The sequence below is a fragment of the Gopherus evgoodei genome, chromosome 1, assembly GCF_007399415.2.
Source record: "Gopherus evgoodei ecotype Sinaloan lineage chromosome 1, rGopEvg1_v1.p, whole genome shotgun sequence".
NCBI classification, from domain to species: domain Eukaryota; kingdom Metazoa; phylum Chordata; order Testudines; family Testudinidae; genus Gopherus; species Gopherus evgoodei.
This window is the reverse complement of record NC_044322.1, coordinates 351,306,043-351,331,234: the sequence shown is the minus strand read 5'-3', so window position 1 is coordinate 351,331,234 and position 25,192 is coordinate 351,306,043. Positions and strand designations below refer to the sequence as shown.

The following is a 25,192-nucleotide window of genomic DNA, read 5'->3' as shown; positions in this document are numbered from 1 at the left end:
GGGGCGAACCCCCAATCCTCTTTATATACAGAACTATAAAAACTAACCTTAAATACTAACTAAAACTACAGTAAACACAATACTATACAAGAGAGTGAATCACTAGGGAGGTGGAGAACAGCTAAACCGTGCTCCACAGTTCCAACGTCCGACATGGGCGGTAAGAAGGAACTTAGGAGCAGATGGGCCAGCAGGGGTATATATCAGGCGCCATACCGGTGCCACTCCAGGGGGTGGCCTGCTGGCCCACCAAGTGTTGCTAGGGTAAGAAGTCTCCAACGAACGTGCACGTGGCGTGCGCACACCTAATTGGAATGGATATGAGCAAGCACTCCAAGAAGAACTGGATTCCGTCCCTGCATCTGCCACAGAGTTTCTGTGCAATGGTGGGCAAGTTACTTAAACTAAACTTTTCACTAGTCGTGTTCATTTTCTGCGTGCCTGACTTAAGGCACCTGAGGCCAGACCGGCAGCAGTGCAGAGTACTCAAACTGCAATTTAAGAGCTTGTCTACACAGTGTGTTAGTCTGCTCTAGTGGGGCATACATTTTAATCCTCACCAGTGTGTCACACACTACCTGACCCATGCGGACCCTGCTGACATGCATTAAAAAGTTCCCTTCTGCATGTTGATGTAATACTGTTGGAAACAGGACTACATTAATGTGCACTAGGGAACTTTTTAGCAGGGCCGGCTTTAGGAACTGCAGGACCCAATTAGAATACCTCGCGGCAGTCCGGGTCTTCGGTGGCACTTCAGCGGTAGGGGGCCCTTCATTCACTCCAGGCCTTCCACGGCACTGAAAGACCCACCGCCACTGAAATGCTGCCGAAGACCCGGAGTGAGTGAAGGATCCAGTGCTGCCAAAGACCCGGACCGCTGCTGGGTATGTAAGAAAAATTCAAAAGGTGCCTTGGGCGTGGGGCCCTCTTAAGTGCAGGGCCCGATTCTGGGGAATTGGGGGAATCTGCCTAAAGCCGGCCCTGCTTTTTGTAGCATGCTGGCAGGGGCCAGTTAGTGTGTGATGTGCTGGTGCGGACTAATGGACTAGATGAGCCCCAACAAAGCTTTGCTTTGAACATACAAAGTACTATCAAACGCTAAGTGCTCTAAAAATCAGGCTCTGGGTATCTCAAGTTGGGCACCCAAAACTAGTGGACAGTTGATAATTTTGGCCTTAATCTCTCTCTGCCTCCATTAGTAACTCCATTTGTAAAATGGGGTTACTAATGCCCCGACCTCCGAGTGGTGGGTTGAAGATCAATTGTGCTGCTTGGGAAACGGAATATCCAATCTGCAGGAAATTCCAACATTTCTAATTTTTTTCATCCTGAATTGAAACAAGAAGCCAAAATTTCCTGCAAATGAATTTTTTTTTTTTTAAAATCAGTTTGGGATCATCAAAATGTTCCCTTAATTTCATTTCAACTTCTACATGACATTTAAAAAAAAATATATATATTATATATATATATATATATATATAGTGTGTGTATACATATATATAAAATTAGATAGGAAAAAAGGTATTTTGTCAAACTTGACACATTCCTACAAAATATTTTGATAAAACCTCATGTTTTGATGTAAAACTGTTCAGTCAAAAATAATTAGAGGTGGCCTCAAAACAAACAAACAAAAAAAAAGTTTGAGGCACTTAGCTACAATGGTGAATGCAACACAGAAAAGCCAATGAGAAAACTCATAATTCTGTATTCAGTGCATGGGCTGAATTGTGTGAGTTAAAGGAGGCCGTTCGTTGAATGATGAGGATAAAATGCATTACTGAAGAGCTACCCACTCAGTGACCACTGTCCATCCTGTGCACTGAATGAGGCAGCGTCCTGTGGAAAATAGTATGTGATCATGTAATTAAACCCTGCATCACAATGTACAAGGGGGCAGAATCAAAGTTGCCTGGGCAACCCTTAATCCTAGCAGTTGCTACTTTTCAGTGCTCGACTTCGCAGACGTAGTGTTCTGAACATTTTTTGTATGCAGTGCAATGCAATATGTTAGTAACTTACATGATAACTCTGGAAAGCGAAGCCCTTTCTGCAGGCAGAGATCAGGAAGTAGCAGCAGCAGTTGTATGGATCTCGCTACATTTCCTTGTCTACATGCCTCTCTCCTGGTGGGAGCGTGGGGGGGAATTGCCTCTAAAGGCATATTTCTAATCCTCTGGCTGTCTCCATCCTTGGCCTCTTTGCCAGTGAGGATGACAGCTGTAGTGTGTGTGTTGTAAACGCCTGCTTGCTAGCAACTGTGCTAATGCTAACCTCATGCTCCCTTTGGGTATTGGTCCCGAACAGAGGTCTGTTTCAGCTTCTGGTCAGTGCTGACCTGTGTTGGTAGTCGGGGGGACCAGATGTCGTGGAAGGCTCCATCCCGTTATCAATCCCTGTAGCCATCTTTGTTTCCTGCTTATATATGTGTAACCCAGGGGTCGGCAACCTTTCAGAAGTGGTGTGCTGAGTTTTCATTTATTCACTCTAATTTAAGGTTTTGTGTGCCAGTCATACATTTTAACATTTTTAGAAGGTCTCTTTCTATAAGCCTATAATATATAACTAAACTGTTCTTGTATGTAAAGTAAATACGTTTTTTTTTAAATGTTTAAGAAGCTTCATTTAAAATTAAATTAAAATGCAGAGCGCCCCCCCCGACCAGTGGTCAGGACCCGGGCAGTGTGAGTGCCACTGAAAATCAGCTCGTGTGCTGCCTTCAGCACACGTACCATAGGTTGCCTACCCCTGGTGTAACCTTTTTTGCCATGTTAAGCTGCCAGGAGCTGAAGTGCCACTGGGTGCTGGGAAATACAATCTCAGATCACTTCTGCAATCCTGGGATTTCAGGATCAGTTACTCTAATCCCAGTATCCTGAAATACCTTGTTCTGCTGATGGTATATTTGGAACTTTTTATCCACTCTTTGTGGGTTTAACCTCGAGTTCCTGAAAGGTGGTTTCATTGCAACCATTCCCGAAATGGGGAATTAGACCTTGAAATGGAATAGGTTAATCAGCTAGATTTAGTTGTTTAAACTGGCCACAAGCTAGAGAACTGTTCCCAGCAGACTGTGTTTGTTGCTTTGTTGCTGCTTTCAGTTTCATCTGCCTTCAAGTTTATTGTAGTTACTGATGTGGGATTGGAGTATTTGATCAGCAGTCTCATGGGCAAGCCTATTGGAACGAACGAGCGCACACACACACACACACCCTCCCTGCAATTTCATCATTTTAGGATTGAATAGAACTTAATACACAAACAGAAGCAAAAGCCTTGTCTGACCCCATGGCTGTAGGAAGAATGGGCATTTTTTTTTTTATTATTTTCAAAAGCAGCTGCTGATTTGGGGTGCCTAACCTGAGATCTTTTAAAGATGCCTGACTTTCAGAAAATGGTGAGTACGATCAGGCCCCTTAAAGCCTTCAGTTAGGCACCCAAAATTACTAGCTGCTGTTGAAAAATCTTGGCCAATGACCATTCTTTCATCCCAGCCCATGTGAAAGGACCATGATGTGATTTTGTATTTTAATATTGTGGTGTTGTCAAGGTATGAACCCCCACTCTGAACCTTAGCGTCCAAAAGATGGATACCTGCATGAACCCTCCTAAACTTAATTACTAGCTTAGAAATGGTAGAGCTGCCACCACCCAAAAATATAGTGTTTTGGGGCACTTTCTGGCCCCCAAACCCTTCCCTGGGGACCCCAAGACCCAAAGCCCCTTGGGTCTCAAAACAAAGGGAAATAAACCATTCTCCTCTTCTCTTCCTCCCAGATCCTCCCTTCCCTGGGTTACACTAGGAGATCGCTGTGATTCAACTCCTTGAATCTTAAAACAGAGAGGAAATCCACCTTCCCCCCCCTTTCTTCACTCCCTCTCCCAGACTCTCCCTGAGAGAGAGACAGTGATACTAACACAGGGAGAAATCGGGTTTTTCCTCCTCCCTTCTCTCCTTTCTCCCACCCATTCCCTGGTGAGTGCAGATTCTCTCCCCTTGGGTCTCACACAAGAATAAAAAAACTATCAGGTTCTTAAAAAGGAAAACTCTTAATAAAAGAAAGGAAAAAAAGTAAAAATTGTCTCTGTAAAATCAAGATGGAAAACGTTACAGGGTCTTTCAGCTTATAGACACTAGAGAGAATCCTCCCCCCAGCACAAATACAAGTTGCAGCAATCAGATACAATTCTTCCAGCAAAATACACATTTGCCAAATAAGAAAACAATTAAAAGACTAAACCACCTTTCTAACTGGTACTTACTAAATTGAACAGAAGAGGCTGTTTCAGAAACTTGGAGATATCTGCTTACATGTCTGGTCCCTCTCAGAACCCAGAGAGAACAAAGAAAAAACCCAGAAAGCACAAACAAGGGCTTCCCTCCACTGAGATTTGAAAGTATCTTGTCTCCTGATTGGTCTCTGGCCAGGTGTTCCAGGTTTACTGCTAGTTAACCCTTTACGGGAAAAAGAGATATCAACCCTTAAGCATCTGTATATGACAGGTGTATTTAAAATGCTGTTAAAATGTAGATTTCAGGGGGTTTTCCTAATCCTGCTTGCACACTAGGGAGCTCTGTATGGAAACATGGGATCTCTGGACCTAGCAGCAGTCAGTTCTCAACCTATTTTATCGTTGTGGGCTGCGTATGTGGCTCACAATGTGTTACGTGGGCTGCAGGTTGAGAACCGCAGTGCCCCCTCAACCTCCCACAGTCCCCTATGCACAGTGCCCCCTGCCCAGATATCCCTCCAGAGAGTGGGGCCATGAGCGGAGCCCTTGGTGTGGGGCCTGGCAGCCAGACATTGCGGCATGGGGTTGACAGCTGGGACCTGGACCCTGCTGCCCAGGGCCGGGTAGCTGGGACCTGAACCCCACAGCTGAGCAGCTGGGACCCCCAGCACTGGACCAGGAACGGAGCACCTGGCACAGGGCCAGGAGCGGAGCCACACCTAAAACCTGGAGGTGCTGCAGCATCCCAGGAAACCCCTAGTTCCCAGAGCTTCACCCTGCACAAACTTGCCCAGATATCCACTCTCCTGCATCCTGCCCCCCTGTGGCACTCACCCAGCCCCTTGGTAGTAGGAGTGTTCCAGCAGGCTGCCAGACGCTGTCTTCCTGAGTCAGCCTCTCCCCCTGCCAGACAAGAGCAGCAAACTTTCAATTTTTTTTAGCGCACAGCTGGGCCACAGCTGTGTGTTAATTGGGCTGTGGGTTGAGAACTGCTGGCCTAGAGGCAGGTTGAGTTGTGCCATTCTATTTCAGTGAGCAGCCTGCTTTCTCTCTTTCTGAATCCTAAGGAATACAGTTGGGTTGCATTGCACCTTTTCTGCAAGACTGTTAGAGAGAAACAAACTTCTTGGGTGTACACCGTGAACAGAACACATGGGTTCTGTTTTCTTTTTTTAAAGCTTCATAGCAGTTCCCACCGTGTGAATCTGAGATGCTTGCCATTGTTCTTTTACCGGTGTTGAGAGGCTTTCCCTCTTCATGCTTTAAAGAGTACCCTCAGTGTGCCTCAAAAGAAGAGACAGGAAATAGTTTGTCTGTTTGTGGCCCCCAGCAATCCCTTGGCATGCTTCTGCAAAAGTATGGGGAGCCAGGTTCAAATTTGGGGCACTCTTCTATTCTACCTATTGAAAATCTCCCTGTAGCTTCAATTAGTTAGGATATCTTTCTACGGATCTGTGCACTGTTGGAACAAAGCATCTGTTTTACCTCAGAGGTGGCTGCACATTTAGCCCGGAGCTCCATAGGTGTACATAACACTGTACATAGTGAGTGAAAGACTCTCTTTGCCCTGCAGATCTTACAGTGCAGGCAGATTTCTACCACAGATGTGGAAACTATGGCACAGAGGTTTAGTGACCTGTCCAGGGTCGCACTGCATGTCTGTTGTAGAGGCAGGATTAGAACCTAGATCTTCATCACCCAGTTCTGGGTGTTAACCGCTGGAGTACCTCCCTTCCCATTTGCAATCCCCGAACTTCATGTGGCAACTTCAGTAACTACTTATGTGTGGGAGTAAAGTTCAGTGTCTCTAAATATAGCAGCTGGAAACAAGAAGACTCGTCGTCATGTCAGCCAGCCAGCTCTCTGCTGATCAGCAAGTGCCCCCAAGGACCACTACAGGCGCATAGAGCATGGTCTGACAACTGTTGCATTAGGCTGGGGATTCTTAGCTGCGAGGTTGCATGCAAGTGTCAGCGAGTTACAGTCACTCACCTTGCTGAAAAGGAGAAATTGTGTCCCAATAGGGGGAGGATGGAGGACCCCTGCACTAGACCAGTGGTTCTCAACCAGGGGTCTGGGGGCCCCTGGCAACCATGAGCAGATTTGGAGGGAAGGGGGGGCGGTCAGCCAAAATAAATCAGAACTGGGCTGCAGCAAAGAATCCTGTAGCACCTTATAGACTAACAGACGTTTTGGAGCATGAGCTTTTGTGGGTGAATACCCACTTCGTCAGATGCATGTAGTGGAAATTTCCAGGGGCAGGTATATATATGCAGGCAAGCTAGAGATAATGAGGCTAGTTCAATCAGGGAGGATGAGGCCCTGTTCTAGCAGTTGAGGTGTGAAAACCAAGGGAGGAGAAACTGGTTTTGTAGTTGGCAAGCCATTCACAGTCTTTGTTTAATCCTGAGCTGATGATGTCAAATTTGCAGAGGAACTGAAGCTCAGCAGTTTCTCTCTGAAGTCTGGTCCTGAAGTTTTTTTACTGCAGGATGACCACCTTAAGGTCTGCTATAGTGTGGCCAGGGAGGTTGAAGTGTTCTCCTACAGGTTTTTGTATATTGCCATTCCTAATATCTGATTTGTGTCTGTTTATCCTTTTCCGTAGAGACTGTCCAGTTTGGCCGATGTACATAGCTGAGGGGCATTGCTGGCATATGATGGCATATATTACATTGGTGGACATGCAGGTGAATGAACCGGTGAAGGTGTGGCTGATCTGGATTAGGTCCTGTGATGGTGTCGCTGGTGTAGATATGTGGGCAGAGTTGGCATCGAGATTTGTTGCATGGATTGGTTCCTGAGCTAGAGTTACTATGGTGCGGTGTGCAGTTACTGGTGAGAATATGCTTCAGGTTGGCAGGTTGCTTGTGGGCGAGGACTGGCCTGCCACCCAAGGCCTGTGAAAGTGAGGGATCGTTGTCCAGGATGGGTTGTAGATCCCTGATGATGCATTGGAGAGGTTTTAGCTGGGGACTGTATGTGATGGCCAGTGGAGTCCTGTTGGTTTCTTTCTTGGGTTTGTCTTGCAGTAGGAGGCTTCTGGGTACACGTCTGGCTCTGTTGATCTGAACTGGGCTGGCATTCAACTCACTGGGGTCCAGGGCAGAAAGCTGAAGCCCGAGCTCCACTGTCTGGAGCTGAAGCCGAAGCTCGAGCAACTTAACTTTGCAAGGCCCCCTGTGCAAGCGGATGTTCACCAGCGATGACTGGAGCAGCAAAGCTGACCCTGAAGGGCTGGCAGGCATGCACATAGCAGAGGGGAGGACTGGTGGCATTTTCTAAAGACCCTTGCACATCAGCATGGAGTGGGGGAGGGGGAATGTAAAATTTTAAAAAAGAAAAACCTACAAAAACATCTCGTTCATACTATTTAAAGGGGGCTGTATCAGAAACTTGAGTTTTAGATTAGCATGTTTATTAAACACCTAAACTTGCCAATGTCCCTATTTAAAGCATTTCTGGATTCAGCTGGATGAAAGGAGCAAGATTTGAGTCTTTATTTCCAGGAAAGGCCATTACTGACGTGTATCCCAATAGCCCTCCAGCCCCCGCTTTGTGTCCTTTGTTCTTTTGCCAAGTCATTCTGTAGGCACTTGCTTTTTAATGAATGTAGGCTTGAGAAAAGTTCAACCTTGTTAGGAAGTGCTGCTGCTTTACTATAGAATAGCAACTGAATGCGTCTTACCTGGCTTAATATAAATTGGCACTGCTTGTCTAATGGGCTTAATGTGTCCTCCAAACCATCAATTGCTGCAGGCTGTGAGTCCATTTATAAACAAAAAACCCATCCCAGTGTGCCTGGAGTGTAATGTAATGCAGCATTGCCTTGGTGTCTGCAGACTACTCCATTCTCATTGCTTCTCTTCCTGGCTTTGCACAGCAGTAGCAGAATGAAACTAATAAGATTGGTCAGGTTCACCACCGCTGTTCTCTTGTCTGCCGGCAAAAGTGATCCATTCTGGAGGAAGGGAGGGGAGATGGCAGAAAGCTCCTTGTCCCTTTCAGCAACTAGCAGGAGGGGGAGATTGACACTTCAGACCTCTGCTACCCAAAGGCCTATATGAAAGTCAGTGCGAATCCCAGTGCTCTGCTCTTTGGGACAGCCAGGCCGATGTGGCTAGCAGTGGGTGATGGTGGAGCTAGCCTTCTCACTTGGGTACTGGTCTCTGGTCCTCGCCTGTGAGTGAAGCTTGACTTTCAAATCAATCTCTGGTGAGCAGGTAGATGCCTGCCAAATTTTTGAAGCCTTGATCTCTCTTTCTGAGTATTCTAGGATGCATTTCATCAGGCCCTGGTGACTTGAAGACATCTAACTTGTCTAAGTAATTTTTCACTTGTTCTTTCTCTATTTTAGCCCCCGATCCTATCTCATTTTCACTGGCATTCACTATGTTAGGCGTCCAATCACCACCAATCTTCTTGGTAAAATCTGAAACAAAGAAGTCATTAATTACCTTTGCCATTTTCCACATTTTCTGTTACTGTTTTTCCCCCTCATTGGGGCCTACCCTGTCCTTGGTTTTCCTCTTGCTTCTTATGTATTTGTAGAATGTTTTCTTGTTACCCTTTTAAGTCTTTAGCTAGTTTGATCTCTTTTGGTGCCTTGGCCTTTCTAATCTTGTCCCTACATACTTGTGGTGTTTGTTTGTATTCATCCTTTGTAATTTGACCTAGTTTCCACTTTTTGTAGGACTCTTTTTTTTGATTTTTAGACCATTGAAGATCTCCTGGTTAAGCCAGGGTGGTCTCTTGCCAGACTTCCGGTATTTCTTCCGCAGTGGCATAGTTTGCTCTTGTGCCCTTAATAATGTCTGTCTGAAAAACTGCCAGCTGTCTTCAATTGTTTTTCCCCTTCGACTCACTTCCCATGGATCTTACCTACCAACTCCCTGAGTTTGCTGAAGTCTGCCTCCTTGAAATCCATTGTCTTTCTTTTGCTGTTCTCCCTCCTACCATTCCTTAGAACAGTGGTTCTCAGTTGTTGTTTTTTCACGGACCACTTGAAAATTGCTGAGGGTCTCGGTGGACCACTTAACGATCTTTCCAAATGTTGTTTGTACCATTAGCTAACTATTGTAAAGTGCTTTGGATAAAAGCGCTGTAAAAAAAATGTAATTTTTGTTTTGTTCTACAAATAAAAGCACACAACTCATATTTTAATATCAGTCTTACCTTTCTAATGTGATGGATGTGCGCCCTCCCCTATCACAGCAGCACCTGAGCTGGGGCTGGGAAGGAGGGAGGGTCTCTACCCCTGCCACAGAGCTGAGGGCAGGCAGGAGCACTGTTTGTCCCCAGTAACCACAGCCCTGGAGCTGGGAAAAGTCGCCTCTTTCCTCTGTTTGCCGCAGCCCTGCATGTCCCAAATTCCTCCCACTCACTCTTTTTACCCTACTGCTTTGGGGGTAAGTTGAAGTCCCCGCCCCGCACCAAGTCATGTAGGTGTCTAACTTGGGGAACAGATCTCACTTGGTTTCAAAGTACAAAGATGGTAGGCGGTGTAGCCCTACAAACTTGACCTAAGACCTGTCTCAATCTGGGTTCTCTCCATCATTGCTAGTAATAAAGCTTCTGCAGGTTAAATGGTGTATGTGTGTGTGAGACACACAGCCCTGTGCACAATTTTAGTGGGTTTACCCAAGTGTGAGGGTACGGCAATACAGGAAAGTGGTGTTTTAAAAAAATAAATTAAAAACAATCCACGGTTAATGCACAGGAAACAGACTTCCGCTCTCTCATTCAGAATGGTGTCGGCTCTGCAGGGCTTGTAGGAGTTAAAAGGAGTAGCAGCTTACTTTTGTCAATGAGAGATTTGCTGACTTCAATACACAGTGGAAGATGTCCAGTGAGATGTAGTTACATTTCAAAGTAGAACTGCATATAGATGAAGGATGGAATTTAAAAATAATTGATTTGTCTTGTAAGCTCCTTGGGGGCTGAGCCCCACAAACACTGTGTGAATGTACAGTAGTACAATGGCACCATGATCTCAATTAGAGCCTCTATGTCTTATCGTAATACACACAATAATCAAATGTTAGGCTGATAAATCAGATGACCAAGTGTGTTACTTTCTCCTTTTCTTCCTTCTTCCAGGATCGAATCATCAACTTAGCTGTCGGTAGCTTAACATCCTTGCTGCTTATAGTAAGTATTCCACTTCCCAAACTAAATTTCTTTTCTTTCTGTGGTTCAAATCCCGATTCTGTTGAAGTTTAATGGGAAAACTTCCACTGACCTTGAGTGGGCCCAGGTTTTAGCCCCATGTGCTTCCATCTTTTGCACACTAGCTTGCTAGTCATTTGAGACCCTTTGCCTTTAGGGAAGGGAGAATGCCATTTTCTTTTGGCAGTTTTATTTTCTGCTGCCGCTTTGCGGGAACTGAGTCCTTTTAAAAACAAGGAATAAAGTTCCCCAAATCCACGTGAGAAAGGAACTCTTCAGCAGCACTCCCTAGTGCTGGATGAAATTTTTACATATGTTTGAGGCACCCATTGCTGTGCTATCTCACTGTGCTTTCCTCCAGCTCTTGAAAGAACCAAATGCTATCACAAAAAGGGGGAGGCTACTCCATGATCTGTGATGGTAGCTGCTGACTCTCCTGACTTTGAGAGCCAACATGATGGGAAGCATCTGAAGCGTGAATATTCAGGGAATCCAGCCTGTTGTTGCAAAGTACAGAGAGAAAATCCTTGAACCAAACCAGGATAGAATGCCATGCCCATCACAGACAGCCTCCAGCCTCAGAACTCCCTTGAGCTTCACCTTCAAGACGTAGCAGAAACATCCCTTCCAAGCAATAATGCTAGGATGAAACATAGGTGGGGAATTAGTTTGGAAGATTTACAAACCTGTATTATGACCCGAACCTTGGAAGTAAATTAGCTGCTGCAAAAAGACACACTACTGCAGTTTTTGTTTTGTTTTGTTTTTTGGTTTAGGTGGCTTAACATTTGGCTAGCCACATGCTACATAGCCAGTTGGAACTTTTTGACTGGCCTTCAGAATTAAACCCAGTTATGTAGGACCTGGTTCTTGAGGTGACAAGGTACAGGATAATGTGGCAAGACCTGTATCCATGAGGAATGGTTACAGTCCGCTGGGAGTGGGATATCTTTCAAGACTGCCAGAAGCAGCACTATTCTGGTTAATACATAAGGAATTCTACATGGCTTTTTCTCCCTTAGGTTTGTGTGTGTGACCCTTGAATTTTCTGTTTCCCTCTGTCCTTCTACATGGACATGAGGATTGTATTAGGCCACTGGAAGGGAACTATTGTACAATCACTAAGGATTGTGCCTATGTGGTTAGGGGTACTTAGTTATTTAAAAATTCTGTCCGTAGTCCTTTCCAACCTCTTATACCTCCACCTTGCCTCTCGCCATGGTGGGTGGGTATTGGTTGTAGTGAGACATACCCAAGGAGGAATCCTAAACTGTTTCCTTGGTCACTTCATAACTCTGCTTCTGTGAGTGGGTCTGGGTGTGTGGCTTTTTTTTTTTTTTTGCCACTATGAAAATATTTAGCCTCTCTGTATTTCTCTGTACAGGTCACTCTGATCAGTGCTTTTATCTTTCCTCAACTACCTCCAAAACCAGTGAATATATTTTTTGCTTTCTGCATCTCCTTGTGTAGTGTTTCTGCTGGCATACTTGTAAGTAATTGCTACATTTATTGTGAAATATACACAGTTGTATTTTATGTACATAATAGATCCTTTGTTTTTCATAATACAGTAGTAAACTAGCTACACGTAGCCTCTAAGTAGGGCAGCTGTAGATTATAGTACAGATGTGCACTTGAAATCTGGTAAAGCACTGGATATTGGTCAAAGGTAGAAATCTTGTTTATTCTGCGAATGCAGAGGGGCAGACTTCCTATCAAATATCTTCTCTTCTCCTGTTGTCCCCTCCTGAGCATCCAGGCTACAACATCCTAATATTTAACACACATTCACAGTAGGCTTGTCTATGCACCTGCTACAGAGAGTGTACAGGTCACATCCTACAACAAAAGACTATGCTAAGAGGTAAGCATAACCTTAAGAGGTTTACTTAAATCACGGAGAAAACACACTTTTTTGCAGGTTGGTCATGGTATAAATAGATTTCATAGCTTTGTTACACATCTCGAAATGTTATTTATGCCATGATTAACAGTGTGATCTCTTCACAGCATTTGTCAAACTGGGGGCCCTGACTCAAAAGGGAGTCACGAGCCTATTGCAGGGGGTCATGGGATTGCCACCCTTACTTCTGTGCTGCTGCTGGTGGCAGTGCAACTTCAGAGCTGGATGCCTAGCCAGCAGCCCCTGCTCTCTGCTCTGTCTTCAGAGTTGGGCAGCCAGAGATCAGATTTCATAGTCTGTGACATGATTTTCACAGCTGTGAATTTTGTAGACTCCCCCCCCACCCACTATGGTGTGTCTTCTTACACAACAAGTAAGACTTAACTTCTGTACTGGTCGGAGCTGCCACAGGAAAGGGAGGATAGGGATGCAAGTAGAGTTAAAGTTGGCATCTCAAGTATGTAAAGACTTTCTGGCAATCATTAGGGGGATTTTTTTTTTAATTTGACTCCAATCTGTCTAACTGTGAATTTCCTAGCTTTCAAACAACCATTGAAATAATAAATCTACTTGACATGTTAATGGCTTATTGACACAGTTGTACTAAGGGCTTGTCTACACTTAAAATGCTACAACTGCACTGCTGTGGTGCTTCAGTGTAGACACTACCTATGCTGAGAAAAGGGATTCTCCTGTCAGCATAGGTACTTCCACCTCCATGAGAGGTGGTAGGGTAGGTAGGCAGACAGAAGAATTCTTCTGTCAACCTCTAGTGCTGCCTTCACAAGGACTTAAGTCTGTTTAACTACACTGTTCAGGGGTGTGGATTTCTCACACCCCAACCACCATAGTTAAACCAACTTAATTTTCTAGCGTGGACCAGGCCTTACTGTTTTGCAAAGCAAGCTCACAAGTCTCGTTACTTGCATAATTAACATTTCTCAAAATGAAACTGTCTTATGTCTAGAGGAACGGTAAGTAAGCTGACTGTGATACTGGCAGGCAATACATGAGTGGTTAGTATCTCCCTAAATTGTGGAAGTGCATTCCACAAGAATGCTGAAAGAGAGAAGTGGGTGGTTGTTCTTAGGGCTTAGTTTTCAGTGAGGTTTCCTTCTATTAACTGCTCTCTTCATTAGTCCGATTTAAAGGGGGGATGTTAAAGAAAACCCTGGAACTTCTTAGTTTCACAGTTACATACTCCTGCACTGAACTGTAGCCTGTTTGTTTATCTTGCATATAAATACCTGATTTTATTTCTAATGCAAAACCACTCTCTCCTTTTTAGATCTACTGGTATCGACAAGGAGACTTGGAACCTAAGTTTAGGAATCTAATTTACTATATCTTATTTTCTATTGTCATGTTATGTATATGTGCCAACCTGTACTTCCATGAAGTGGGTAAATGATTGCGAGACTGTTCTTAGCTCCACCTTAGGAACAAAGGGGATAATCAGCTGGACAGGAATGAAGAAAGGGGTTGTTCAGGGATAATCAGTACATGATTTTCATGTAAATGTATATCTAAAGTCCCTCGTTGGGAGGAATTATTGCCATATGACATGACACTTTGCTTTTATTTAAGAGCTAACTTTGCATTTAATGCACATTCCAACTATACTGATGTTTCAGAAGGGCACAAGCTTTTTCATTTTGGAAAAAATGCATTTTTTTATTGTACAAATAATTGCAGCATTGCAAAGATCTGTAACAGAATAAATAAATGGCATCTTACAGTTACATAAGACAAATACTTTATTTTTGTTTAAACTGACTATACAATTATTTCTGTTCCCTAGGCAACCTTTTATTGAAACTACAACTTAATTTCACATTAACAAAACCACAGACTGAAAGACCAACTCTGATTATGAAGAGCTAATTACAGAAATAAATAAAATAATTTATACATCAGTTTTTAATTTCTGTAGTTATTTTCCCCACACTCACGCGCACACTCACATGCACACTTAGAAGGCTGCTCAGCCTAGTGTGTCTGCTATGAGCCTGAAGTGGCGAATGAATCGCTTTCCATTGCTTTAGGGACACAGGCCCAAACTATCACTGAGTTGCTGCTTCAAGACCTTGTAAAGGGTGCTACCACCTCTTTGCCATTCCCCAAATATTAATGTGCTGTATCCAACTCACCTTCAAAGAGAGGCTGGAAGTGTAATGAGAATAGCTGGTTAGGTAGGCAGTCTTTCTACCTGACCTGGAATGGCCTCTGAAGGCTCGAGGCTTTTTTGTTCTCGTGGCTTTAGAGGGATGCTGGTGGACCTCCACAGCCTTCCCTTTCTTATAAGTTTCCCTTTTATTGAACTTGCTGTAGTGATTATTTTTTTACTTTAAAAAACAAACAAACCATTTCTGATCTTTCTGCAACTCCATCCATTGCCAGCAACAGACTCTTCAGGAACAGGCACAGCGAAGAACAACCCTGTAACTAGGGTCCTATGTGCTGGAAATACTGGTACGTCCAATGAGACTGGGAAAACAGACCCCTTCTGCAATGCTGCTCTTGCCCGCACCCCTGAAGTCACTGAGTTATCCTCAGCTAAACGTCAAGAGGAAAAGTAACACGTCGTAGCTCTGTACTGTAGAAGAGCCAGGAAGTGCAGAAATCCTCATCCACTTTCCACGAAGCGCGTGCAAACTAATTCTTGTTGCTGCACTAATAAGCTAAGGGCTACAGTCCTTGGCTTCCATCCAGTTTTCAAGGTGCATAAAGTCCAACAGATGGGCAACAGCCAGGTCAAAATGACTGAGTGGATCCTAGCAGTGTGCAACTGAGACTCTTAGTAACCCCTTGCTGCAAAGTAGTGGACTGGGGCTTCAGTTAGCTGCTGTACCCTTTACAAATGAGGTACACAGTCTTGTGAGCAGTAAAAGTGCACTGTAGCCACTTCAACTTGAGAATGGTCTACATGTGTGGACTGACTACTTTCTTTGGAAGGTGGAACAGGATTGCAACTGTAATTTCATGATGCAAACAGGTTCATTTAGAAAGCAGACATGATTACTGCTTCTTAGTGACAACTCACTAAGTCTTCAACATCCTTTGAATCTTCAGAATCAGGACTGTCCAAACACGAGCCAATAATGTGTGATCCCTCTCCATGGTGTTGCAATATAGGATCTGCAATGAGCCATAACATGTTAAGGACTCAAACTTACCTCAAACACACATAGGTAGTGCTTTGCATCAATTTAAATTAAACTACTAATGTAGCTACTCTGAGACCCTCTAGTTTTTCAAAAACAATTTCCTCTAAAAAGCAGGTATATAGAATTGCACACAACAAACGTTACTGATCAATCTCCGATCTCTAACTCAAGCCTCACACTGAGTGGTCTTCACAAGGGCTGGAACTGCTATCAACATTCTTCCAGCTACAGTATAATTAGTCTAAAACTAATTAGTTGACATTTACCATTGGTGCAGTGGAGGAAAGCAGATGAATGCATGACTTCCTTGTTTTGGAAAAAAGCTTCCAAATCCTTTCATCTAAAGAGGCTTATTTCTAAAGTTTCAAACTAGCAATGATTTGGAAGGTAAGTTTTATATGAAGATTCATAGATAAACGCTATAATGCATAGAATGATTAGAGGATCTCAATTACCATATTGAACCAAAGGAGCCATTCTCAAACTGGGGGTTTTAATGGGGTTACCAGGGCTGGCTTAGACTTGCTAGGGCCCAGAGCCGAAGCCTAAGCTGCATCGTCCATCAATGAAACCAAAGCCTGATAGCTTCAGCCCTTGGCGGTGGGGCAGGTTACAGGCCCCCTGCCTGGGGCTGAAGCCCTTGGGTTGGGACCCCCTGCCCGGAGTGGCAGGCTCAGGCTTCGGTCCTGCCTCCTGGGGTCGTGTAGTAGTATTTGTTGTCAGAAGGGGGTCACGGCGCAATGACGTCTGAGAACCCCTGAACTAAAGAATCTTGTTTCGGGCCAGTTACACTAAGCATCTGTCTGATAGTACCTGTTAATGTTGTCAGAGGTAAGACGGATTCATTGTCTATATCATCTGATGTCTGAATAAAACCATGGGGTGAAGGAACAATAAGGACAGTTTCATCATTTATTGCAGACTGATCAACTTGTTCTTCTGTGGCTGGAGAACTTAGGTCCTGCATGATGAGAGATTGAAGGTTAAGATGTGAGAGGTTTATCCATAATGGAATACAGAAACATTTGTTTCTAGAAAACTGAGTTAGGTGCTGGCTGTGGCAGAGATCTTTTTCACGGCGAGTAGTAGTTAGAGGGAATGGAAAATGACTGACACATTCAAAAGCACCATGTTAGCTACTCATCTCTAGATGTGGTAAGACATATGTGACATCTTTACAATACTTATCTACATGGGGACCAAAATTTGATTTAATGTAACAGATAACACAGTCCAATGGCTGGAACTTGAAGCTAGACAAATTCATACTAGAAATGAAGTGCAAACTTAACAGTGAGGGTAACTTAACCACTGGAAAAACTTACCAAGGGTTGGGATGGATCCCTGGAAACTTTTCAGTCAAGACTTTTTGGGGGTAAATGATTCTCTAGTTTAAATTTATTCAAGCAATCTTATGGCCTGTGTTTACACAAGAGGTCAGACTAAATCACAATGGTCCTTTCTGGCCTTGTAATCACAAATTATTTGTACAACAGATAATTACTTTGTGATTTTAATAAGGAAGTTAGGAAAAAAATTAACACCTTACCGATACTTCTCCTTGAGTCATAACTACAACTGCCGCTTTCACTGTCAAGTTTTAACTACTCTAAGCACCGCTAAGGAAGAGTGATCTTGACTGCTGTCAGCTAAAGGCTGACTGCAGAACAGCAGCGGTGACTGGAATTGACAGAATGAAAATAGCTGGATTGTTCAGATTCACAGCTGGAGTGTGGACTGCTTGGGCTGGCTAGCCAGTTTTATTAATACCTGTTCCTCTTGGCAGTTTTGTTAGTACTATCTTTGTGACTGGCCACCCAGCTGGTTACCCCTTATCAGCTGCTGTCAAGCAGTGTACGAATGAACACATGTATGCGATGCATGCATCATAGCTGGGTCCTCCCTCACTAAATTAGACCAGATCCGTGCTTGCTCTACTTGGTGCAAAGTATGACGTACCTAATTCAATAAGGATGCAGCCTGCAGAAAGAACAGCATAGCTGGACCTTCCAACACTGAGGTGCGGTTCCTAGGCCCAAACTGAAAAGCTGGCCCTCAAGGTACAGGGGATAGTGGGAAAGGGAACTGGGCACTTCTCTAGCTATAGTTATCAAACCCCTGCAATGTGAGTCCGTACCTTCCATGCACTGACACAACCGTAATGGCAGCAGTTGGGGAGAAATGTCTTATACAGAAAGAGAAGTTTACAGAGGCCTTTTTAGAGTCAGTCCTACTCCTGAGTACTCCTCTTGAGTAAAATAATCCCCTCTATCTCCACTAGTGAAACTGCACAGACCCCAAACTTCCATTTAGCTAGGAGGATAAACAAATGAGAATTACCAAGTCAATTTGCTTTTTCTTCCTAAAATAATTAAACAGTCTAACATCCTTTCATACCTTTACCCATAACTAATGACTTGAAGGTTTTGATTTTGACTTGCTAACATTTTTGTCTTCATAATCTGAACACAGGAATCAAAATAAGTTAAGTTACCATGCAACAATCCAAGCTGGATAGGAATCAACAGTGCGCCCTTGTTGCCAAGAAGGCTAATGGTATTTTGGGCTGTATAAGTAGGGGCATTGCCAGCAGATCTAGGGATGTGATCATTCCCCTCTATTCGGCATTAGTGAGGCCTAATCTGGAGTACTGTGTCCAGTTTTGGGCCCCACACTACAAGGAGGATGTGGAAACATTGAAGAGAGTCCAGAGAAGGGCAACAAAAATGCTTAGGGGGCTGGAGCACGTGACTTCTGAGGAGAGACTGAGGGAACTGGGATTGTTTAGTCTGCAGCAGAGAAGAGTGAGGGGGGATTTGATAGCTGCTTTCAACTACCTGAAAGCAGGTTCCAAAGAGGATGGATAAGACGGTTACTCACCTTTGTAACTGTTGTTCTTCGAGATGTGTTGCTCATATCCATTCCAAGTAGGTGTGTGCGCGCCACGTGCACGTCCATCGGAAGATTTTAACCCTAGCAACACTTGGTGGGTCAGCTGGGCGCCCCCTGGCGTGGCACTGCTATGGCACCGAAAATATACCCCTGCCGACCCGTCCGCTCCTCAGTTCCTTCTTGCCGGCTACTCTGACAGTGGGGAAGGAGGGCAGGTTTTGGAATGGATATGAGCAACACTTCTCGAAGAACAACAGTTACAAAGGTGAATAACTGTCTTTTCTTCTTCGAGTGCTTGCTCATATCCATTCCAAGTAGGTGAATCCCAAGCCTTACCTAGGCGGTGGGGTTGGAGTGAGATACTGCAGCGTGTAGAACCGCAGAGCCGAAGGCTGCGTCCTCTCTGGATTGTTGCACCAAGGCATAATGGGAAGTGAAGGTGTGTACTGAAGACCACGTAACTGCTCGATATATCTCCTGGATGGGAACTCGAGCTAGGAAGGCAGTCGAAGAGGCCTGAGCCCTGGTGGAATGGGCGGTAATATGCCCCGGAGAGGCACGAGCTAGGTCATAGCAAGTACGGATGCATGCCGTTACCCATGATGAAATTCTCTGAGAAGAGACGGGAAGGCCTTTCATCTGATCTGCCACTGCCACAAAAAGTTGGGGCGATTTGAGGAAGGGTCTCGTCCGATCAATGTAGAAGGCGAGCGCCCTGCGGACGTCGAGGGAATGCAACTGCTGTTCTCTATGAAATGTATGTGGTTTGGGAAAGAAGACTAGGAGGAATATGTCTTGGTTCAGATGGAAGGCCAAGACTACTTCAGGGAAGAACGCCGGATGTGGACGTAACTGCACCTTGTCTTTGTGCAACACCGTGTATGGCAGGTCCACCATCAGAGCCCAAAGCTCAGAGAGTCTCCTAGCCGATGTGATGGCTACAAGGAAGGCTGTTTTCCACGACAAATACAGGAGCGAGCAGGTCGCCAGTGGCTCGAATGGAGGAGTCATAAGTCTCATCAGGACCAAGCTGAGGTCCCAGGAAGGGGCGGGGCATCATACTAGGGGATATAGACGCTCCAACCCTTTGAGGAACCTCGAGACCATAGGGTGGGAGAAGGCAGAGTAAGTACCTTCTCCGGGATGGAAAGTAGAAACAGCGGCCAAGTGCACTCACAATGATGAGATAGTGAGGCCTGGTTGTTTAAGGTACCAGAGGTAGTCCAATATAGTGGGAATGGGAACCTCCATGGGTGATGTATTTTGTGCTTGACACCAGCAAGAAAAACGCTTCCACTTGGCCAAGTACGTAGATCCGGTGGAAGGTTTTCTGCTGCCCAGGAGTACTTCTTGCACTGGGGCACAGCAACGTAACTCCGACTGGGTTAACCATTCAGGAGCCACACTGTGAGATGGAGGGATTGCAGGTCTGGTGGTGGTGAAGCCTGCCGTGGTCCTGCATTAAAAGATCCTGATGCGGGGGCAGAGGGATCGGGTTGGCTATCGAGTGGTCCAGCAATGTGGTGTACCAGTGCTGACAGGGCCACGCAGGGGCGATCAGGATCAGGCGAGCCCTGTCCCTGCGGAACTTTGAGAACCTTGTGCACCAGTGGGAAGGGTGGAAAGGCGTACAGCAGCTGCTCCTTCCATGAGATTAGGAAGGCGTCCGATATCGAGCCTGGGGCTAGACCTTGGAAGGAGCAGAACTTCTGGCACTTCCTGTTGTCACGGGAAGTGAAGAGGTCTATATGGGGAAAGCCCCACTTCTGGAAGATGGAATATAGGACGTCCGGGCGAAGTGACCACTTGTGAGACCGAAAGGATCTGCTGAGATGGTCTGCCAGGGTGTTCTGAACTCCCGGGAGGAACGATGCTACAAGGTCTATCGAGTGGGCTATGTAAAATTCCCACAATTGGATTGCCTCCTCACAAAGGGGGGAGGATCGAGTCCCACCCTGCTTGTTGATGTAGTGCATGGCCGTTGTGTTGTCGGTAAGCACTGAAACACAACGACCTTGCAGATGTTGTAGGAATGTCTGGCACGCCAGGCGGACTGCTCTCAGCTCCCAGACGTTTATGTGCAACGCTAGCTCTTGAGGTGACCAGAGGTCTTGTGTGTGTCGATAGTCTAGATGAGCCCCCCAGCCGAGAGACGACGTGGTCGTCGTTAGGGACACCGAGGGCTGCCTCGGATGGAATGGCAGTCCCGCACAAACCAGGGAGGGTGTTAGCCACCAGTTGAGAGAGTCTAAGATGCTCTGAGGAACAGTGACCACCATGTCTATGGTATCTCTGGCTGGATGGTACACTGAGGCGAGCCAGGTTTGAAGGGGACGCATGCGTAGTTTTGCATGCTTGGCTACAAAGATACATGCGGCCATGTGACCAAGGAGGCTCAGACAGGTGCGAGCTGAGGTCGTCGGAAAGGTCTGGAGGCTTTTTATAACGGAGACTAGTGCCTGAAACCGGGGCGGTGGCAGGCAGGCTCTTGCGAATTTGGAGTCCAGAATGGCCCCAATGAATTCTATTCTTTGAGTGGGTACATGAGTGGACTTCTCTTGATTGATCATCAGGCCCAGTCTCTCGAATAGGTCCCTGATGATGGCTATGTGCCGGGTGACCTGGGCCTCAGAGGTCCCTCGAATAAGCCAGTCGTCTAGGTAAGGAAACACATGTATTCGCCGACGACGGAGGAAGGCGGCCACTACCGCCATGCACTTTGTAAAGACGCGAGGGACCGTGGAGAGGCCAAACAGAAGGACCGCAAACTGGAAAAGTTGGCAGTGCACCGTAAACCGTAGGTACCGTCTGTGCGGGGGGTAAATAGCGATATGGAAATATGCGTCCTTCATGTTGAGAGCAGTGTACCAGTCTCCGGGATCCAAGGAAGGGATAATGGTCCCCAGGGATACCATGCAGAACTTCAACTTCTTCAGAAACATTTTGAGTCCTCGCAGATCCAGGATGGGTCGAAGACCTCTCTTTGCTTTGGGGATGAGGAAATATCGGGAGTAAAATCCTCTGCCCCTTAATTCCTCCAGTACCTCCTCTATAGCTCCGATTGAGAGGAGCGTGCGAACCTTTTGCCAGAGGAATTGCTCATCAGAGGGGTCCCTGAAGAGGGACGGGGGGTTGAGAGGGAGGGGGCGAAATAAATTGGAGGTGGTATCCAAATTCCACCGTGCGCAGGACCCAGCGATCCGAGGTTAACTGGGACCACGCAGGGAGGAAGGAGGAAAGGCCACTGGAAAACTGAAGGGGATCCTGGGAAAGGACTGGTGCTCTGCTCTCGGGCGCACCTTTAAAAGTTCACTTTCGGGCCTGGCAGTGGTTTGGCGGGACCAGTATTGTGTCTGCCTTGGGACCCAGATTGTCGCCTGCGGTTCCCGCGACCGTGCCTCCTGCCAAAGTCTTGACGCGGTCTGGGCGGAGGGTAAGGGCGCTGGGGTTGGCTACAGAAGGACCTGCATTGGGTCTGTGGGGTGTGCATCCCGAGGGAACGCATGATCATTCGATTGTTTTTAAGACTCTGTAGCCTAGGGTCCGTCTTCTGGGAGAAAAGACCCTGGCCTTCAAACGGCAGGTCCTGGATGGTGTGTTGCAGTTCAGGAGGTAGACCTGACACTTGCAGCCACGAGATCCTCCTCATAGTAATCCCCGAGGCCACGGTTCTGGCTGCCGAATCCGCAGCGTCGAGGGAGGCCTGCAGGGACGTCCGCGCCACCTTCTTTCCTTCCTTGAGAAGGGCTTGGAATTCTTGGCGGGAGTCTGGTGGGACCAGCTCAGTGAACTTACCCACCGACTGCCAGGTGTTATAGTTATATCTGCTGAGCAGGGCCTGTTGGTTCGCCACCCTGAGTTGGAGGCCCCCTGCAGAGTAGACTTTATGTCCCAACAGGTCCATCCGCCTAGCCTCCCGTGATTTTGGGGCGGGGGCTTGCTGGCCATGGCGTTCTTGCTCAGTGACGGATTGAACCACCAGGGAGCATGGAGGAGGATGAGTATTATAGGTATTCATACCCTTTGGAGGGTACCATATACTTTCTTTCCACCCCTCTGGCCGTAGGAGGGATAGAAGCCGGGGATTGCCAGATTATGTCTGCTTTGGCTTGGATGGAGCGTATAAATGGCAAAGCTACGTGGGTTGGGGCATCCGCCGACAGTATATCTATCACTGGGTCCTCAACCTCAGGGACCTCCTCCACCTGGAGATTGATGTTTAAGGCGACTCGCCTCAAAAGATCCTGGTGAGCTCGGAGGTCGATAGGGGGCAGGCCCGAAGAGGATGGCCACTGGCCACTGCCTCGTCGGGTGAAGCGGAGGACGACTGACCCGGTACCAGTGGCTCCTGGAGGGACTCTTGGTCCGGAGGTACGTCAGGGTCCGGGAAGGCCTGAGGGTCTGGTACCTGAGGGGAGTGATCTGTACCCGCTGGAGGGGGGCGGCTAATAGTGGCCTCTGGTGCGCGATGTTCCAACGCGGCGGAACGTGATGGTACCGTGGGCTCACCTTGGGCCTGGTGATATGCCCAAGGCATCCAAAAGGACCACTGATGAGGATCTTGGTCTCGACCTTGAGCCTCATGGAGAACCCAGCCTCTGAATCAGGATAGGCAGCACTATCCGCGTGCAATGACTCAGATGCGTGCCTCGATGGCCATGGCGGAGCGGAGCCTGTTTGAGGGTAAGCCATGTCTCTAGGGTACCGTATGTCGTGCTGCACCGGGGAGCGGTACCGGGATCCATCTCGGTACCGAGAGCGTGATCGGGACCTGCGACCGGCGCGGTGCTGGGAGGTCGACCGGGATCTGGATGCTCTGTGATGAGAGTAGCTGGACGGTGCCGGGAACTGGACCGGTGCCTGGAATATCGGTCCGGAGAGCGGGACCTCGAGTGGTGCTGCGAGTGCGACCGATATCAGGCAGGAGATCGGTACCGGGACTGCAAGCGGCGCCTGGATCTGGAGCGATGGCAAGATCGAGAGCGCTGATGGGATCTCGATCTTGAGTGCTGTCTGTCTGAGGTGCCGATGGAAGGTAGTCTTACCATGGCTGGCTTGCCTGTCGATTGAATAACCCACACCGGCAGTACAGGGGGTTGAGGCAGAGCGGGCTCCGTTAAGGCAATAAGTTCCCTCGCCGTAGCAAATGTCTCTGGCATAGTGGGAACAAGGAGCTCTACCGAGGCATGTGCCAGGGAGCTATCACGCACCGGACTCGACGGCTCTTGTACTGCTGGAATCAACGGTGCGGAGGTTGTCGGTGCCGTGGCAGCTGTTGGTGCCGGGCGGCTCGACTTAGATTGTTGCTCAGACTGCGGTGCAGATAGTGAGGCTGCAGGAGCTTTAAGATTCTTTGCGTGTGGGGAGAGGGAGCGGTGCCGGGATGGTTTCTGTGCCGGTGCCAGTTGGTGCTGAGCTGTTTTCGTGGTGCCGGCGCTCTCCGGTGCAAATGAGGCACTTCTCCCCGGCGCGGACTGTCCGGCAGGCGGTGCCGAAGGTGGAGGAGTGAGGGCTGCCTCCATTAGGAGCTGCTTAAGGCGAAAGTCCCGCTCCTTTTTCATCTGCGGCTTGAATGATTTGCAGATCCAGCACTTGTCTGCAAGGTGGGATTCCCCCAAGCACTTGAGGCAAGAGTCGTGGGGATCTCCCAGGGGCATCGGCTGGCGGCAGGACGAGCACGGTTTGAAATCCGGTGAGCCAGACATGGGCCTGGGCACCGGGAGAGGGAAAGGGCTAATCCCCGACGCTCTGAACTATATACACTAACTGCCTTTACAAAAATCTATTAACTAGAACTACAGAAAATAAACTATATACACAATAAGTATTAGAACGAGCGAAAAGCTAGGGAGGTGGAGATCAGCTAAGCTGCGCTCCACTGTTCCAATGACCGACACGGGCGGTAAGAAGGAACTGAGGAGCGGACAGGTCGGCAGGGGTATATATTCGGTGCTATAGCGGCGCCACACCAGGGGGCGCCCAGCCGACCCACCGAGTGTTGCTAGGGTAAAAATCTTCCGATGGACGTGCACGCGGCGCGCACACACCTACTTGGAATGGATATGAGCAAGCACTTGAAAAACTACTAGTCTGTTCTCTGTGGTATCAGATGACAGAACAAGGAGTAATGGTCTCAAGTTGCAGTAGGGGAAGTTTAGGTTGGATATTAGGAAAAACTTTTTCACTAGGAGGGTGGTGAAGCACTGGAACGGGTTACCTAGGGAGGAGGTGGAATCTCCTTCCTTAGAGGTTTTTAAGGTCAGGCTTGATGAAGCTCTGGCTGGGATGATTTAGTTGGGGATTGGTCCTGCTTTGCGCAGGGGGTTAGACTAGACTAAAATAGAGCTCTCAAACTGCCTAAAATGTAAGGCTTATTATTGCATTCATTTCAACTAAAGTGAAAAGAAAAGGATGCAAATTAAGGAAAGTCAGTAGCTTTGGACTGTATGTAGGATGTACTGATTCTGCTCATAAAGAACAGCAGAGAGATGGTTCAATGTACATATCTGTTCTCTTGCAGAAACAAAATCTAACACTGTCTGAATTATAGTGGGATTCCTGGCTGAGTGAGGAAAAAAAATTGGAGCATCTGTTATATCCATCATTTTGGAGAACAGTTTGTTGAAGGGACGTGCACTTTAACAAACTCTAACAAGCTGAATAAAATGCAAGTTGGTCTAATTTCTTGATACTTATCTCTATCAATTGTTCCAATTCATGGCCCAACTGGGTATGGAAACTGTATGGTGGGCCATGAATGCTCACAAAATTAGGGCTGGGGTGCAGGAGGCGGTGAGGACTCTGGCTGGGAGTGCAGGCTCTG

The 25,192-nt window shown here is 46.8% G+C and overlaps 2 protein-coding genes across 4 annotated transcripts in view; one reads left to right on the top strand and one right to left on the bottom strand.

The window, feature by feature from the left end:
* TMEM243 (transmembrane protein 243) overlaps positions 1-14,052 on the top strand; it is a 29,738-nt gene extending 15,686 nt beyond the window's left edge. The window contains exons 1-4 of one of the 2 annotated variants that reach the window (XM_030563860.1): positions 3,358-3,403; positions 10,339-10,389; positions 11,792-11,896; positions 13,599-14,052. In XM_030563860.1, coding sequence (XP_030419720.1) covers positions 3,383-3,403; positions 10,339-10,389; positions 11,792-11,896; positions 13,599-13,721 — 300 coding nt within the window. In that variant the 5' untranslated portion in view covers positions 3,358-3,382 and the 3' untranslated portion in view covers positions 13,722-14,052. Of the gene's footprint in view, positions 1-3,357; positions 3,404-10,338; positions 10,390-11,791; positions 11,897-13,598 lie in introns of those variants that run through there. The other variant, XM_030563774.1, reaches the window with a different exon arrangement.
* DMTF1 (cyclin D binding myb like transcription factor 1) overlaps positions 13,755-25,192 on the bottom strand; it is a 56,301-nt gene continuing 44,863 nt past the window's right edge. For both annotated transcript variants that reach the window (XM_030563558.1, XM_030563644.1), the window contains 2 exons: positions 16,291-16,438; positions 13,755-15,448 (listed from right to left, as the gene is read on the bottom strand). In XM_030563558.1, the coding sequence (XP_030419418.1) occupies positions 15,339-15,448; positions 16,291-16,438 (258 nt within the window). In that variant the 3' untranslated portion in view covers positions 13,755-15,338. The remainder of the gene's footprint in view (positions 15,449-16,290; positions 16,439-25,192) is intronic.